This window comes from Pan paniscus, chromosome 12 (assembly GCF_029289425.2).
Source record: "Pan paniscus chromosome 12, NHGRI_mPanPan1-v2.0_pri, whole genome shotgun sequence".
Classification (NCBI taxonomy): domain Eukaryota; kingdom Metazoa; phylum Chordata; class Mammalia; order Primates; family Hominidae; genus Pan; species Pan paniscus.
In genome coordinates, this window is record NC_073261.2 from 15,018,821 (window position 1) to 15,037,049 (window position 18,229).

At 47.9% G+C, this 18,229-nt stretch overlaps 1 protein-coding gene across 2 annotated transcripts in view; it reads right to left on the bottom strand.

The window, feature by feature from the left end:
- The window catches only part of PSD4 (pleckstrin and Sec7 domain containing 4), a 46,106-nt gene extending 31,470 nt beyond the window's left edge, over positions 1–14,636 (bottom strand). The window contains exons 1-2 of one of the 2 annotated variants that reach the window (XM_034953534.4): positions 14,477–14,636; positions 13,337–13,491 (exon numbers count right to left, since the gene is read on the bottom strand). In XM_034953534.4, coding sequence (XP_034809425.1) covers positions 13,337–13,491; positions 14,477–14,528 — 207 coding nt within the window. In that variant the 5' untranslated portion in view covers positions 14,529–14,636. The remainder of the gene's footprint in view (positions 1–13,336; positions 13,492–14,476) is intronic. The other variant, XM_034953536.2, reaches the window with a different exon arrangement.
- Between the last annotated feature and the right edge of the window lie 3,593 nt (positions 14,637–18,229).

Below are 18,229 nucleotides of genomic sequence, written 5' to 3' on the forward strand. Positions count from 1 at the left end.
CTAAATGCAAACCCTCCACTCTGGGCCCCAGCCTCTAGGGGTGTCTCCGGAACATGGCCAAGGCTCAAAGTCAGCACCTGCTCTGTGCAGGTTCTATGCTACAAGCCACTGACCTATCAGGAATAAAACACATGACCCCTGTGGAAGCTGAAGCAACTCCATCTTGGAAGCTAACCTGCCACATTGACTTAACTGAGTGACCCCAGTTCCAAGGCAGGGCCTCTGCAATTTCCAGTTTATCTATTGTTTCCTGTGTAAGAGCAGATACTTACTGTAAGTCCGTAAGTGCTACTCGTAGGTCAAACAACCTTGATGATATCACACTTCAATTGTCTTATAAATCCCATCTGAACCGCCCCTACCCTATGGTATATGAGCCCTGGGTTTGGGTGCTAATGCGGGGATCCACCATCTCATCTCATTGCCGCCTGAGACACCTACATGGCTTCTGTTGGAAAGTCCCCTAGCTTTCTCAGCCTCTTTCTTCAACTTCTCAACTTCCTCAGACTTTGGGGTAGGTTTGCATAGGCCTGTCTACTGCAGAACAACTCCTGTTCTCAGGGAGCTTCCAGTCTACTGACAGAGAAAGAAAATAAACAATCGGACTTATGAATCAAACTTTATCATAAATTGTGAGGAATGCCTGGGAAGAAGCAGAGAGAAATAAGAGAGCAGCGAGGGTGAGCACACTGCCGTGGGAATTCGGGAAGGTCTCTGAAGCTGCGCCATGTCCTGGTGAGGAGGGTCCAGTATGGAAGGGCATTTTCGGCTTCTAATTCCTTCCCTGAGGTGGGAAATGTCTCCACATTTCCAGGGAATAGAAAGCAAGCCAGTGTGGTGCAGTGCAGTCCCAGGGGCCCAGGGGGTGTGGGAAAAGATGGGGCCAGGAGGGGCAGGGCCAGATCCCACAGGCACCCCAGTGGCAAGACAGGGTGCATTTTTTTTTTTGAGACAGTCTCACTCTGTCACCCAGGCTGGGGTGCAGTGGTATGATCTCAGCTCACTGCAACCTCTGCCTCCCAGGTTTAAGCAATTCTCTTGCCTCTGCCTCCCAAGGAGCTGGGATTACAGGTATCTGCCACCACATCTGGCTAATTTTTGTATTTTTAGTAGAGACAGGATTTCATCACGTTGGCCAGGCTGGTCTCAAACTCCTAACCTCAAGTGATCCACTTGCCTCGGCCTCCCAAAGTGCTGGGATTACAAGCATGAGCCACCATATCCAGCCTAGGGTGCATTTTTGTTTGTTTGTTTTTTGAGATGGAGCCTCACTCTGTCGTCCAGGCTGGAATGCAGTGGTGCGATCTCGGCTCACTGCAACCTCCACCTCCTGAGTTCAAGCGATTCTCCTGCCTCAGCCTTCAGAGTAGCTGGGACTACAGGGGCCCGCCACCATGTCTGGCTAATTTTTTGTATTTTTAGTAGAGACGGGGTTTCACCGTGTTAGCCAGGATAGTCTCGATCTCCTGACCCCATGGTCCGCCCACCTTGGTCTCCCAAAGTGCTGGGATTACAGGCATGAGCCACCACGCCTGGCCTTGTTTGTTTGTGTGTTTTTAAGATGGAGTCTTGCTCTGTCTCCCAGGCTGAAGTGCAATGGGATCTTGGTTCACTGCAACCTCCACCTGCTGAGTTCAAGCGATTCTACTGCCTCAGCCTCTCGAGTAGCTGGGATTACTAATGTGTGCCACCACACCCAGCTCGTTTTTGTATTTTTAGTACAGATGGGGTTTCACCATGTTGGCCAGGCTGGGTCTTGAACTCCTGCCCTCAGGTGATCCGCCCACCTTGTCCTCCCAAAGTGCTGAGATTACAGGCGTGAGCCACCATGCCTGACCCCCAGGGTGCATTTTTAAAGCAGAGAAATGACAGGTCAAAGAGTATTTGTGTATTTACTTTTAAGATCATCCATCTGCTATATGGAGAATAGATGGACCTGTCTGCTGTATGGAGAAGAGATGGTAGAGGCTACGTAAGTTCAAGGAGACCAGTCAGGAGGCTCTGTGAGAGTCCAGGCAATGGGGGAGAGTGGCTTGGCTGGGGCAGTCACGGCAGAGAAAAGAGGCATAGGGCTGGGAATGCATATGGGGGATGATTATAGAACCTGCTCTTTCATTATATTCGAGGGGTCAAGATGGGAGGGGAAGTCATGGGCAACTTCCAGATTTCTGACTTAAGCAACCAGATGGGCGGTAATAATGGCATTTGCTGAAATAGGAAAGAACTGGGAGATGAGGCTCAGGGGAGAAAATCCAGAGTTTAACTTTTATTTATTTATTATTCATTTATTTATTTATTTATTTTGAGATGGAGTTTCGCTCTTGTTGCCCAGGTTGAAGTGCAATGGTGCTACCTCGGCTCACTGTAGCCTCCGCCTCCTGGGTTCAAGCGATTCTCCTGCCTCAACCTCCCGAGTAGCTGGGTTTACAGGCATGCACCACCACGCATTTTGTATTTTTAGTAGAAACGGGGTTTCTCCATGTTGGTCAGGCTGGTCTTGAACTCTCGACCTCAGGTGACCTGCCCACCTTGGGCTCCCAAAGTGTTGGGATTACAGGCTGAGCCACCATGCCCGGCCCAGAGTTTAATTTTTAAATATTGGATTTGAACTACCTGTGAGATATTTCAAGTAGGCAACTGAAAAACACACCTGGAGCCCATCTGAGCTTGGAGAGAGAAGGTGGTGCCTACCTGGGATGGGAGGGGAGAGGTCTGCAAAGGAGACTGAAAAGGGACTGTCACAAAGGTGAGAGAAGCAAGGGGAGAGCCATGCTGTCACAGAAGACAAGAGGAGGTTACTTCAGACGGAGGAAGTGGTTGGCTTGGTTGATTGCTGCTGAAAAGTGGAGGAGATTAGAAGCGAAAGTGATCTATATTGAACATGGCCAGAGGTTATGGACAAGTGGGGTTGGCAGCAGATGCGGAGGCAGAAGCCAGGAGACCAAGAGGTGAAGTGTCACCTCCTCAAGTTCGGGCTCTGCCCCCTCCAGTCCAGACTTCCTGGTAATCCATGGTTTCCTGAGGCTGAAAGGGAGGCACCAGTGATCTTCCCCCTTCCCCAAGTCCAGGCCCTGCCCGTTGGCTTAGTTATGGGTTCCCATCCTCCCCTTGATCATGAACTTCTCCAGGGCAAGGACTGGCCCATGTGCTTTACAGCGGAGTGCCTGGCTCACAATTGCTCCACAGCCATTTGATGAATGACTCTCTTCAAGACTGTACTAAAGGGAATGGGACCTGCCTCTCCCCGTTCCTTCCACGCAGTGGGTCTTGCATATGTACGGTGTGTGTGTGTGTGTGTGTGTGTGTGTGTGTGTGTGTGTGTGTGTGTGTGTGTGTTGGGAGTTCCCTCCCCAGCCTTTCCTCCTCCCCACGGCACAGAGGACACACAACACAGCAGACACACAGCACAGCCAGGCAGCTCTCCTGCCTCCCTCAAGGTAAGCTGCTTCCTGTTTGCCTGCAGAAGAAGCTGCTCAGCACAGGTGACTTCTCCACACAGAGCACAGACCAGGGAGTGGAGCCCACCTTCCAGGAGAGGGGCCCTGGGGATTTCAGCACACAGCCCCTCCTGGGAGGCAAGGGGAGAGAGGAGAGAGGCCACCAATGAAAGAAATGGCACCTGACATAAACCCCATGACACTTTCCTGAGGACCCCAATGTGTTGACACTTACCGGGTCCTCTCCACGCATCATCTCTAGTTCCTGGGGGTCTGAGGTCAGGGTTAGGGGCTTTATCATCTCCAGCCTACAGACCAGATGAGGAGACAGAGGGTCCACAGTCACTCGGGCTTGCACAGGCAGGAAATGGTAAGACTGGGGTTGGAATTAGGCCTGTGGAACCTTCCCAATGCACTTTCGGGCTTGCACAGGCAGGAAATGGTAAGACTGGGATTGGAATTAGGCCTGTGGAACCTTCCCAATGCACTTTCTGCTGTACCCCGTTACCACTGCATGCTGCAGAAATGAAAACCCAGGTGGGGAGCAGGGCTTCTTTCCAAACGAGCAGAGCTAGACAGGGTAAGCCTGACTCACGTGTCCCAACTGGAAGTTCAGGAAAACCCTTGTGCTAATGGAGCTGAAATATTGTCCTGGGGCAGGGTGAGAAAGGAGGACTGAAGCATCTAAATGGGCTTCAAATGAGTCTCCATGAAGTCTCCATACTTCAGAGAAGGCTGAGAGTGAGGCGGCCACATGCTCCTTTCTCCGGAAAAGGCCCTCTTCCCTCCCAGCTGTCTGACCTCCACAAGCCTCGGCCCTGGAGAAGGGCAGACAGAACACCTGCCTCTCCAACCATTCCTCTGCCTGGTTGGATGTTTACAGTCCCCCTGGCCGGCTCAGCTGTGGGCTCCCAGGATCAGAGCAGGTAGGTAGGGCTGGGCCAGGGCTTCCAGTGACTGGGCACGTGGCAGGGGCCAAAGGTGCCTCTCCTTGCTGCCTGTGACCTTAGAGTGGGAGGGAGAAGTCTCCTAGAGGCAGGGAAAAGAGGAAAGGGAGAACAGCCCAGCCCAGTGCTGACATCACCAACCTCTGAGCGCATGTGTGCGCTGGTGCTGCCCTGGATGTTCTGGAGAAGGGCAGGAAGTGATTATAAAAGTGAATGACAAGCCTCCATCTCCGCACTTGTTTGCCCAATCCCGTACCAATGCAGTGACCTTGGGAGGCTGTCCTTACCCGCCCGTGGCCAGTCAAATGAAGCACACCCAGTGTCTGTGGACAGACGGCCAGGGACGGGGCCACCCAGGTCACAGCTCCCTGGCCCTCCTCTGCCCCAGCACAAAAGCTCGGCTCAGACTCTCTCTCTCAAGGTCCTTCTCTTGGGCTCTTTCCCAGCTCTTTTTTAGATAAGCCAACTTGTTGTAGGTCTGTCCTTTTCACATGAGCAGTTAGTTGGGCACTGTAGTTATTCATCCTCTCTCCCCCAGCCCCCTTGGCACCAGAAGGCACCCACAAAACATCTGCTGAAACACATGTGCATGCAGTTACTTATAATGGCAAAAATGCTCATAACCTCAATATCCACAATAGAGAATGAGATAAATGGATAGATTACTGGGTAACCATATAGCCATATGGTGAACCTAGGCAACCTTTAGCCATTTTGTTTTTAAAGAGTATCTAATGAAATGGAAAGATGCTCATAGAATTTTGTTAAATAAGAAAACTATTTATAATTTCACTACAGTCCCAAGTTTTTTTTGGTTTGTTTGGTTTTGTTTGTTTGGTTTTTTTTGAGATGGAGTGTTGCTCTGTCGCCCGGCCTGGAGTGCAGTGGCGCGATCTCGGCTCACTGCAACTTCTGCCTCCCAGATTCAAGCAATTCTCCTGCCTCAGCCTCCCAAGTAGCTGGGACTACAGGCACAAGCCACCACGCTCGGCTAATTTTTTCATTTTTAGTAGAGATGGGGTTTCACCATATTGGTCAGGCTGGTCTCAAACTCCTGACCTCAGGCGATCCACCTACCTCGTCCTCCCAAAGTGCTAGGATTACAGGCGTGAGCCACTGCGCCCGGCCTATGGTCCCAGTTTTTAAAAAACTTGTTTGTGTTTGTGTATTTAGGCAATAAAACATCAAAGCATTGATTGACAGTAGCTATCTGTGCCTGGCAACAGTATACATGATTTCAATTTCTTCATGCTTGTTTCATATGTATTCAACTTTTTAAAATAAATATACTTTATGTTTGTCATCAGCAAAAATAATAAAGTTACTGTTTCTGCCCCCTCCCTTTCCCCTACTGAGTTAGGTACCTGGCCTTGAACTTTAACTATCTAACAAGCCAGCTACTACTTTTGTTGGCTCCCATGTACATGTGAGTAAAACCTTTTTCTTCTGTTAATCTGGCTTTTGTCACTTTAATTTGCAGGTCCCAGTCCCTAAACCTAAGAAGGAAGAGGAAAAGGGTTATTTCCTCCCCTACCTAGGATTAGGATAAAGCATATCCTAATAAGATTACCCCAAGATTACCTTCTCCATCAACCCCAAGATTACCTTCTCCATGAACCCACAAATCTGAGGCTGTGTTTGCCTACATGGATATGTGGTACACATACTAAACATTAATAGTTAAGCATTTATTTCAATATGCACTAGAATAAGATAGAGTGTAGCAAACCTGTGATTTAGGAACACAGTAAAGTAGAAAATATCTACTTTATGTTGTTAAGTATATGTATTCACAGAAAAATATTAAATATTATTTGATAATATAATAAATATAAATAAATATCAAAACTCTTATCTCAAAAATTATAGTAGGGATATGTAAAGAGCAGACACTTTGTGCAGCTGGATCTGACCTTTGCAGCATTTTCTTCTTTGGAGAAAGAGCTGAAAGTCTTCCTTATAATGCTCATTAGCCCTGATTGGCCACCAATCACTGAATAAGAATTCAAGCAGGTATGATTTGCAGAAAAGCAAAGCTCTGGCATTAAACAGAGAACAGGTATGCTCTCACAAAGTGAAGGAGGAAGACAAACTCAGAGCAGGACATTTCCTGGGCCTTGTAAAGGGTCACGTATTCCCCTGGGGAGGCTCATGCTTAACCCTGCCCATAGCAACAAAGCCGTGAGCTTCGCAGTGCCCTCTGCAGCAGCAGGAGCTGACCCACGCTCTATCCATTGTCATCTTCAGAAGACAAAAGGGACGGCTGGTTTGGCAGCTCCTAGCAGGAAGAGCGCTGGGGCCTCGGAGCTCATACCCCAGGAGGAGAGCCCGCACACCTAAGCTTCCTGGGGCCATTTCCCTCCTCTCTGACTCAATACATCTATGCATCTTCCAAGGCCGCACTGAGAGCTCCAGAAAGGCAGAGTCCACTCGTTGGGCCTTATTGTATATACCCACCTCCCATCCCTCCCCTGCCCAGGCTCCACAGCAGCACAGAGTCCATGCCAAGAGGGTAATTTCCAGAGGTTGTCAAGCCAGGAAAGGCCAGAGTTCAAAAGGGCACCACATATTATTGTCAGCTCCTCCCTGTAAACCTGCCCCATGCTCTGTTCCTGATGGGCATCTCTCGCCCTCACATTCTTCCATGAGGATCCCCACCCAGTCCCACATGTTAACCTCCCACCTACTCACTAAAGGCTCACAATTCCCTCTCTAGCCCAGCGTCTTAATTACCAGCAGGAATCTTCTAGCTGGATGTACAGCAGAGCATCAGACTTCGTAGCCTGCTCACATGCCCGTAAGCATCCTTCCCATCCCATGCCCGTGCCTGCCCCTCCCAGGACCCGTCTAGACTGGCATCACATCCACCAGCGTCCCAAGTTAGCAACCTTGGCACCAGCCCAGGCCCCTCTCCCCTCATGGCTTTGGTACCCACTCCTGCTGGATCCTCCTCCCCTGCAGGCCCCTGGGCTCCACCAGCTCACAGAGCGCGTCCTCGCTTTTCTGGAGGACTGCAGCAATTGCCTGCCTAATTCTCCACTGAGAGATCACCCCTGTCCTAGAAAATCTTTACCCGGCACCCTCGTCCCCCATTCTCCAACAATGCCCCTCACTGCCTCTCTCTTCCGTTGCTTTAGGGAATGTCCAACGCTGTTATCTGAGACCTCTCCAGCCTCTCCTATGACCACACACAACCACACCCTGACCTGTGGCCTCAGCAGGCAACGGGTCCTTCCCTAAATGTTCTTGGCATGTTCATACGTCCTCTTGGACAGCTCCATTTCCTTCCCCAGTCCTCTTCATCCTATGAGGCTCACCCCATAATGCCAATTCTCCATACAACCTTTCTAGACCAATCCAATAGGAATTGACTATTACAATAACTCCCTAACTCCAGCTACAGAGTACAATGCAGCAATTAGAAGCAACAAACCAAGAGTACACACTGCAGTCAAATAGATCTTTTAAAAAATAGTGCTGGTGGCTGGGTGTGGTGGCTTATGCCTATAATCCCAGCACTTTGGGAGGCCAAGGAGGGTGGATCACGAGGTCAGGCGTTCAAGACCAGCTTGGCCAAGATGGTGAAACGCCATCTCTACTAAAAATACAAAAATCAGCCAGGCACAGTGGCAGGCACCTGTAATCACAGCTACTCGAGTAGCTGAGGCAGGAGAATCGCTTGAACCTGGAGGGGCGGAGGTTGCAGTGAGTCGAGATCACACCACTGCACTCCAGCCTGGGAGACAGAGTGAGACTCGCTCTCAAAAAACAAAAAACAAAAAAGACAAAAAAACATAGTGCTGGTTAGCCAGGGATGGCGGCTCACACCTGTAATCCTAGCACTTTGGGGGCCCGAGGCGGGTGGATCACTGGAGGTCAGGAGTTTGAGACCACCCTAGCCAACATGGTGAAACCCCGTCTCTACTAAAAGTACAAAAATTAGCTGAGCGCGCTCACTTGAACCCAGGAGGCGGGGGATGCAGTGAGCCAAGATCGTTGACAGAGCGAGACTCTGTCTCAAAAAAAAAAAAAAATAGCGCTGGTTTTAAAAAGCAAGAAAAATTTAAGGATTTATAGCACGAAGCAATTGTGACCCCATAAAGACAGGGTCTCATTCTGTTGCTGAGGCTCTAGTACAGTGATGCTATAATAACTCACTGCAGCCTCAAACTCCTGGGCTCAAGTGGTCTTCCAGCCTCAGCCTCCCAAGTAGCTAGGAAAATAGGAGTGCACCACCACACCTGGCTAATTTTTTTTTATTATTATCTTTATTTATTTTTTTTTTTTGGAGAGAAGAGTCTTGCTCTGTTGCCCAGGCTGGTCTTGAAACCCTGGCCTCAGGCAATCCTCCCGCCTTAGCATCCCAAAAGGCTGGGATTACAGGCATAAGCCACTGTGCCCAGCTCCATAGTGCAATTTATGTAGGGTTAAAAATACATGCATATATAAATCAACATCATATATCTTTCTAAAATACATCCAAATCTAAGGATAAACCTATCATAAATATGTCAGAGTAGCTGTTGCTCACGAGGGTAGGGTTAAAGGGTAAGTGTGAGGGGAAATCACTGGGACTAGGAATAAGGGATGAAGAGGAAATGATAACTCAATAACAACAACAAAAATCCAATTGAAAACATAGGCCAAGTATATGAACAGTCCACAGAAAAACACAACTCACTAGAAAGAAATACCTATTTAAACTATAGCATGATGGCATTTTTCTCATCTGTCAAATTGGGAAGAATAAAAAGTTGATGACACATCAAGTTGGTGGAGCCGAGGGGAAAGCAGCACTCTCCTAAGTACAAAGACATGCATGCCTTCGGAAAGCAGACTGACAGTAACTTTTAAACCACATTTATGAATTCCTCCTGCTGAAACAGTCACAGAACTGAGATTATATAGGTACAGGTATGCTTAATGTGTTATTGTCTATCACAGCAAACAAACAGAGATGGGGGAAATAGCTTATAAACCCACAGTGCACTGGCTAGATAAATATGGTAGCTCATTCAATGAGATACAGCATCATATACGTACTTAAAAACGATGAAGGCGGGGTGTGGTGGCTGACGACTATAATCCCAGCACTTTGGGAGGCTGGCTGAGGTGGGAGGATTGCTTGAGGCTAGCAGTTTGAGACCAGCCTGGGCAACATAGTGACACTCCCATCTCTACAAAAATTACAAAATTTAGCCTGGCGTGGTGGCGCCTGCTTGTGGTCCCAGCTACTGGGCAGAGGGTGGGCAGGGCAGGGCACTGAAGATGGAGGATCACTTGAGCCCAGGAGGTCGGGCTGCAGTGAGCCATGACTGTACCACTGTACTCCGGCCTGGGTGACAGAGTGAGACCTTGTTTCCAAAAAAAAAAAAAGAAAAGCCTGACATGGTGGCTCATGCCTGTAATCCTAGCACTTTGGGAGGCCGAGGCGGGTGGATCATGAGGTCAAGAGATCGAGACCATCGTGGCCAACATGGTGAAACCCTGTCTCTACCAAAAATACAAAAATTAGCTGGTTGTGGTGGTGCATGCCTGTAGTCCCAGCTACTCAGGAGACTGAAGCAGCAGAATCTCTTGACCCGGGAGGCAGAGGTAACAGTGAGCCGAGATCATGCCACTGCACTCCAGCCTGGCGACAGAGCAAGACTCCGTCTCAAAAAAAAAAAAAAGAAAGAAAGATGAAACCTGTCCATAAAGATGAAACCTGTCCATATGTCTTGAAGCAGAATGATTAAGTATATTAAGTTTAAAAAGTGCATACCTAAGTATTATTTCCTACTATTTATGTTTTAAAAAAAGAAGAAGACAAGGAAGGTATACATACATATATGCTTGTTTACAAATAGGATATGTCGCTCTGAAAGTATTCTCAAGAAATTGCCTCCGAGGAGAATTGGAGATGACAGGACAGGAGAGGGAAAGAGATTTTTCACTGCGTACCTTAAGGGCTGTTTGCATTAATATTTTAAAAAGATTTTTGAATACATGTAAATATTGCCTTTAAAAATATTTTTAAAGAGTGTTAACCTATGTAAGTTCTATCTTTTTTATTTTTTTTTTTGAGATGGAGTTGCACTCTTGTTGCTCAGGCTGGAGTGCAATGGCGCAATCTCGGCTCACCGCAACCTCCACCTCCTGGGTTCAAGCGATTCTTCTGCCTCAGCCTTCCGAGTAGCTGGGATTACAGGCATGTGCCACCACGCCTGGCTAATTTTGTATTTTTGGTAGAGACAGGGTTTCTCCATGTTGGTCAGGCTGCTCTTGAACTCTTAACCTCAGGTGATCTGCCTGCCTTGGCCTCCCAAAGTGCTGGGATTACAGGCATGAGCCACCGTGCCCGGCCAGTACTATCTTAAAAACATCTTTTTTAAAGAAGGAGAGAAGTAGAATGTGCTCAAACCCAGCAGCTGTCTTCTCTCTAACCATCTGTTGTCATGCACTGTGGACAAAACCTGCCCTCCTGGTCTCATGTAATCCTCCTGCTTTAGCCTCCTGGGCACAAGGCTGAGCCCTGGCTAACTGGATCTGATCCACTGACCTACCGCACCCTATGTAGTCCTCACCCTGCACCCGCATCCTCACCATGGTCTGAGACCAGTATTTGTGGAATATGCCACATGGCCACAACTATTTTATTTTATTTATTTATTTATTTTTGAGACAAGAGTCTTGCTCTGCCACCCAGGCTGGGATGCAGTGGCACAATCTTGTCTCACTGCAACCTCCGCCTTCGGGGTTCAAGTGATTCTCATGCCTCAGCCTCCCAAGTAGCTGGGAATACAGGCACGAGCCACCATGCCTGGCTAAGTTTTGTATTTTTCTTTCTTTCTTTTTTTTTTTTTTTAAGTAGAGATGGGGTTTCACCGTGTTGGCCAGGCTGGTCTCGAACTCCTGACCTTGAGTGATCTGCCAGCCTCGGTCTCCCTAAGTGCTGGGATTACAGGCTACCGCGCCCGGCCAGCCACGACTATTTTATAAAGGGACCAATTTCATTTGCCAACTAGGAGCTTCTCCAAAAGTTAGGGCAGTCAGAAGTCCATTTTGGTGGACAGAATATCTTCAAAATTTGGGCCCAAGGTTGGCTCTCTGACATTGTTACAGCATAGTATGAGAGCACTTGGCTCAAAAATGGCACCAGCTGATGGCAAATTCTGATTCTTCACTTACTACCCATGTAACCTTGGCCAACTTTCTTACTTGCTCTGGGCCTCAGTTTTCCCATCTGTGAAGTGGGATCATAATACTATAAACTGCATAGACTTGCTGCGGGAATTATTTGTGTTACTGCACACAAGTTACCCAAAGTAGGGCCTGGCATATAGTATGTGTTCAATAAATGCTAATGATTTATATGCTCTTGGGCTGGTTTTTTTTTTTTTAAGAAAAACCTGCTAATGAGATCATCTAATAGTTTTAAGGATGAAAATAAAAATAGATTATTGGAATTTTCCCGGAAGGCAGGTTTTTTCTCATCTTTCATTCCCTGGGCATTTATTAGGTTGGTGCAAAAGCAATTGTGGTTTTTGCCATTAAAAGTAATGGCAAACGTCACAATTGCTTTTGCACCAACCTAATACTAAATTTGAAAACCTCAGGGTCTGCTGCCCACTATAATTCTCATTGTGTGGCCCCATAATGTTATTATTATCATGATTATTATATTTTATTTTATTTTATTTTCGAGGCAAGGTCTCACTCTGTCGCCCAGGCTGGAGTGCAGTGGCACAATCTCCACTCCTGCAACTTCCGCCTCCTGGGTTCAAGCGATTCTCATGCCTTAGCCTCCGGAGTAGCTGGGATTACAGGAAAGCGCCACCACTCCTGGCTAATTTTTGTATTTTTAGCTGAGATGGGATTTCACCATGTTAGTTAGGCTGCCCATAATGTTTTGAAGGACGCAGAGTGTGAGTAAGAAAAGCAAATGATACCTCTCCTACCAAAAGACATGCTCTCCATCTCTGTTGATCACTTCTTGCCCTACTTGGCATAAACCACCAGGCCTGTCCATAAGTCGGAGATTGTAAATCTTCCCGCCACAGCAGTGAGGGGCACCATCTGCTTTCCTGGGTGCCTTTGGTCAAGGCTGAGCCCTACCCCAGCCTCCTTTAAGACAAGTCTCTGAGATGCCTGCTCCCCACCCCAGAGCCACACTGACCTCCTCCCTGTTCGTCCAGCATGCCCAGCATTTTCATGCCTCGCTCTGGCTTCAGGGCCTTTGCACTTGCTGTTCCCTCTGCCTGGAATGTTCTTCCCCCAGGCAGTCACATGGCTATGTCCCACATACATTCACATCTCTGCTCAAATTTCATCTAAGCACAGCCTGTCCCGACTACTCTGTTGAACACAGCAGCCCCTATCAACTTTAACCCCTTAAGCTGCCTTGCTTTTCTTCAGATCCTTCATCTGACACGACATTAAAATTGCTATGTTGTTTATTGTCTGTTTCTCCCACAAGAAATAAGCTCTGTGAGATGCAGGATTGTCTTGTTCACTGATGTGTCCTTAAAACCTGGAATAGTGCCTGGGACATACAGGCCTTCAATAAATATTTGTTGAATAAATATACAAATGAGTGAGTGAGTCAATAGACCGTGTTTTCTGGGAATCTTAATCTCTGTCTTAGATTTAAGCTTCCCAATAAGAAACATACTCTTAGAGAGGGGCTACTCACCACTAGTTCATTTCTCACTGATCCTTTATAAGCAGCTTATAACTCCCTGCTGATAGGAACAGAGGGCACCTCATTCTGTGCCCCTAGATTTTGAGGACCTGAACATGAGACCATTTTCCCACCTAATTTAGAAAGTCTGTTTGCTACACTTTCTAGTTAAGGCCCAATTTCTCTTATACATTTCACTGTCATGCCCCATATCCCTCTTTTTGGGAATTTTTCAGTTTTGTTTTTTCAGCATTTATTGCTCTCTGAAATAATGTCATTCAACTGCTTACTTGCTTATTTTCTCTTTCCAACCCATATGCGAGTAAGAGCAGTAGTATTCGCAGTGCCTGCATGCCTGATTCGTAGTTGACACTCAGTAAATATCTGCTAGATGAATGAATGAATGACTCTTCTTTATATGCTTCACATACAGGAAATATCACGTCTGGAAGAAAAGAATGAATCATTTGGCGCTACACACTGTCTAAACCTGACCTTGGTGTGTTCTTTATGTAGAGAGTCTCATGGACATCCAATTAGTTGCTAATTAACATTCAGTCAGCTCTGGGCCTCAGGAGGGGCCAAGCCTGAGGTTCAAGGGCAGGTGGGGCTTACTTGCCCAGTCTTCACTTTGATACTGGCCCCCTGACCTAGACATGCGGACCATGGACACAGAGGTCTGGCGAGTGCATTGACCAGAGCAGCAAGTCCATCCTGCAGCGTGGAAAAATCCAGCAAAGAACTCACTCACATTCTTAGCTCCATCATCCTACAGAAAAGATGAGCTAGACAATTCTAGAGCCAAAAAGAAATCCTAGAGGGATATGAGTTTGTCAGCTGTGCAGACACTTTCTACCTTCCCAGAAATCTCTCATACTTTCTTGCTAGACACACCTAGGAGAAGGGCCAGCACCCAAGGAGATAGAGAAGAGCTGCCTGATCCTCTAGCCCAGTGCAGTCCTGGGGGGCAGTTCCCACCAAGCCGGGGCCAGCCTGGCCTGGTCATGAGCACCAGAAACCACTGAGGCACGGGGCCATGACAGATTAGGAGCAAAGCCCTCAGTGTCGCCTGATTCTGACACTTGGATGACTTTAAGGGCTCCTCCTGCTCGCCAGCCAGTGGGGCTTGGAGCCAGGATCCAACAGCGCAGCTGGAGTAGCCCGCAGCGAGAGAGCCCAGGCTGGTTCTTTCAGTGGAGAGAGCGTCCCCTTGCTGTCCCAGTCTCCGCCACTTGGTTAGGCTGGATTCTCAGGGTCCCCTGCTCGCTCTCAACCCTCTTTCCGGCTCCAGGGACCCTTACCCTCAGCGACAGCCGCTCCGCAGGTGCTCACCGGCTTGGCGAGAGCGGTGCACGGCACACAGTCACTGTCGAGGGCGGCGACGGCCGGGGGTGCCCCCGCCCGGCCCAGGCCTCCCCATGATCCCTTACCCATTTCCCGCCGGGCTCCTGCTCCGGCCTCCCGCCGGCCCGCGCGCCCCATGGCCCCGCGCCCAGGCGCCGGCTGGGGGCAGCGAGAGCTGCGGGGCCTCGGCTGCGCGGGGGGGGGCTGGGCCAGTCCAGCTCTGGGCGCTCACGGGAGGGACTCGGTTTCCGGGACTGCAGGCTGGCGGGCGGGTGGCGGCGCAGGGCGGGGAGGGGCGGGCTGAGACCGGGCCGGGGTTGGGGGTGGGGGGGCGAAGCTGTCGGACTGGTCTGACCGCTGTGACGCCGGGCTGGGCCGCCGGGCAGGCCGGGTGCCTCCCGCACGCCCCGCACGGCCCTGTCTGACCTCACGGCACTGTCTGACCTGTGCGCTGCGAGCTGCGGGCGCTCCAAAGCCCTCTGGTTATTTTTCCAGTACCTAAACCGGAAACTGAGGCCTGCCCCAGATACGCGTAAGCCTTGACAGGGATTGTTTGGAGTCCTTACAAACCCCTTGTTCATTTACTATTCACTGGGCACAAGAAAAAGTTGCATTATTTGATTTCCAAATTTCACCTGTCTGTAACTGTTGACTTACAGTGAACATTCACTAGTTGGTTTGGGGATTGGTGGCACAGACGCAAACAGCTGTGATTTTACACTTAATCTATTTTAGCAAACATAAGCTCAGAATAGGTTGTCATTGGCGAGACGCTATTATTTTTCAATGTCACCCTTGATGGCACTATCTGGTTTCTGTTTCTGTAACTATGTAAGGCACCATATAATGACATTTTGAGTTAAATGATTCGATATTTCCTGTATATTGTGAATAAAAGTTCTCCAAAAGGAATCTTCCAGTAAGCAGTTTGTAAACAGGAGAGGCACAACCTTTATTGTAAAACAAAGGTGCCCTTCCAAAGAACAAAGGGAAGGCTCGGGTTTTATAGCAAATGGTCCCACACAGGTTTCCTGTGCAAATGAAGGTTTGAAATTTGCTTAGTTCTGATTGCTTTACAAGGCCAACTTCTGATTGATCAATACATCTGAGTCCTGATTGGGTGATACAGCTGAGCCCTGATTGGCCAAGGCAGGTGAGCTCTGATTGGTTGGTTCAGGTGAGCTCTGAAAATCCCAGAAACAAGAAGGTGCTGGTTTCCAGAGAGCTCAGCATATGTGACCTTTAGTCAGCAAGTGACCACTTGGCTCTATTTTGAATTTAGACCAATGCAGTCCAGTTATTTGACATGTAAAAACGGAAAAATAAAATAAAATAAAACAGATTTAGGCCCAGTTAGCCACTCAGGATCCATCTTGAAGAATTGGCTCTTGAAAGTTCACATTTATTCACAATATCTAGTGAACATTTTAGCTCCCCTAGGAATTGGCAACCTAGAGAGGTCCATTTCTTGATTTGATGCTGCTAAAATGAAGCTGACCAGGCTCTCTACAAGCAGCAACAACCATGATAACACCTAATATTTATTGAGTGCTAGGCAATAAGCTGTCTTAAAACATTTAATCCTCACGGCAACCCTATGAGTTAGGAAGCTTTTCACCTCATGCGGAAACTGAGGCACAGAGAGGCTGAGTAACCTGATCAAGGACGCACGGACAGGCAATCAGGCAAGACCCAAAGACCATGCTCTAAATCAGCAGTCTGCAACCTTTTTGGCACCAGGGAGGGACTGGTTTCTGTGGAAGGCAATTCTTCCACAGATAGGGGAGGTGGGAGTGGATGGTGTTTCAGGATGATTCAAGCACCTTACATTTATTGTGTGCACTTTATTTCTGTTATTATTACATTGTAATATATAATGAAATGATTTTATAACTTACCATAATGTAGAATCAGTGGGAGCACTAAGCTTGTTTTCCTGAAACTAGACAATCCCATCTGGGGGTGATAGGAGACAGCGACACATCATCAAGCACTAGATTCTCATAAGGAATGCACAACATAGATCCTTCGCGCACACAGTTCACGATAGTGTTTGCACTCCCATGAGAATCTAATGCCGCAGCTGATCTGACAGGAGGTGGAGCTCAGGTGGTAATACAAACAGTGGGGACTGCCTGTAAATACAGATGAAGCTTTGCTCGCAATCCCCCACCCCAAATATGGTCCTAACAGGCCATGGACAGGGGATTGGGGACCCTTGCTCTAAATCAATGTGCAACACTACTGCTTAATCTTTTTAGATGGGGATCTGATGCTAGGTTTAATAATCCTATAATTTATTAGTTCATTTCTTCACTCTACAAATATTCACTTCAGTATTCACCTACTGTATATATGCCAAGCACTGGTTAAAACAATGAACTGAACACTCCAAAAGCTTGCAGCTAGCAGGGAATATAAGCAGTAGTGTGAGGTACACTTGTAAATTGTAAACTTGGGAGGCTGAGTGGGGTGTCTTTGAGGGGGGAAATCCTGAAGGAGGGAGCCACAAAGAACAGAAGCCCAACAACTACATGCAAACTCCTTTAAACTCTTGGCAGATTCCTGAATGAACAATGCAAGGAGGAAGAATCTAGATAACCTGAAGGAGATCAATAGTGAGCAGAGATCTGAGCAGTTAGTTGCCATCTCTGGGAAAGTTCCACCATCTGAGAGGGACTTGGTTCTGTTGGGCTTTCCACTGAAACCCTAGAATGACCACCCCTTAGCAGGAAAGACTGCATCCCAGCATTAAGGGATATACCCTAGAATTAGGGACAAAACCAAAAGAAATTCATCCAAACAAAGCACAAAACCAAATCTCCACAAAACCAAGGTGAGTTTTCAATAATTTAACTTACTGTTAGAACAAAACTTGACAGTCTTCAAAGGAAAATAGAATGCAGAGCATCTACAATGTATCATTCACAATGTTCATCATATGACAAAAAATTATTAGGCATTCAAAAAAGCAGAAAAATGTGAGCCATAGTCAAGAGAAAAAAATCAATTGAAATAGACCCACAGGTGACCAAGATATTGGGATCAAAAGACAAGGAATTAAAAACAAAAACTATGATAAATATGGTTAAAAAACACTTTCAGCAAAATATAGATATAACGGGTAAAGAAATCAGGCATTTCAGCAGAAATATAACCATTTTTTAAATAAAGTGCCAAACGGAACATAAATAAATCCACATCAATGAAGGCGATATCTGTATCTTTATTACCCCAGAATGAAGAGACATCCCAACTTTTGCCCTCCAGGGGGAAGCCTGGGCAGGTTTGCCAACAGCCCCTGTGTAAGTTCAGGGCCTCCTAATATTAGGGTCCCTTTTTTTTTTTTTTTTTTTGAGACGGAGTCTTGCTCTGTCGCCCAGGCTGGAGTGCAGTGACATGATCTCGGCTCGCTGCAAGCTCCGCCTCCCGGGTTCACGCCATTCTCCTGCCTCAGCCTCCCGAGTAGCTGGGATTACAGGCGCCCGCCACCACGCCCGGCTAATTTTTTGTATTTTTAGTAGAGATGGGGTTTCACCGTGTTAGCCAGGATGGTCTCGATCTCCTGACCTCGTGATCCGCCCACCTCGGCCTCCCAAAGTGCTGGGATTACAGGCGAGAGCCACCGGGCCCGGCCAGGGTCCCTTTTCGTAATGTACTTCACTATGTGTTCAGGTAACATATGGAGCTCATCACAAGTCCCTGTAGAAAGTGGGGCTCAAGGCCGGGCATGGTGGCGGGCGCCTGTAATCCCAGCTACTCTGGAGGCTGAGGCAGGAGAATTGTTTGAACCCGGGAAGCGGAGGTTGCACTGAGCCGAGATCGCGCCTTTGCACTCC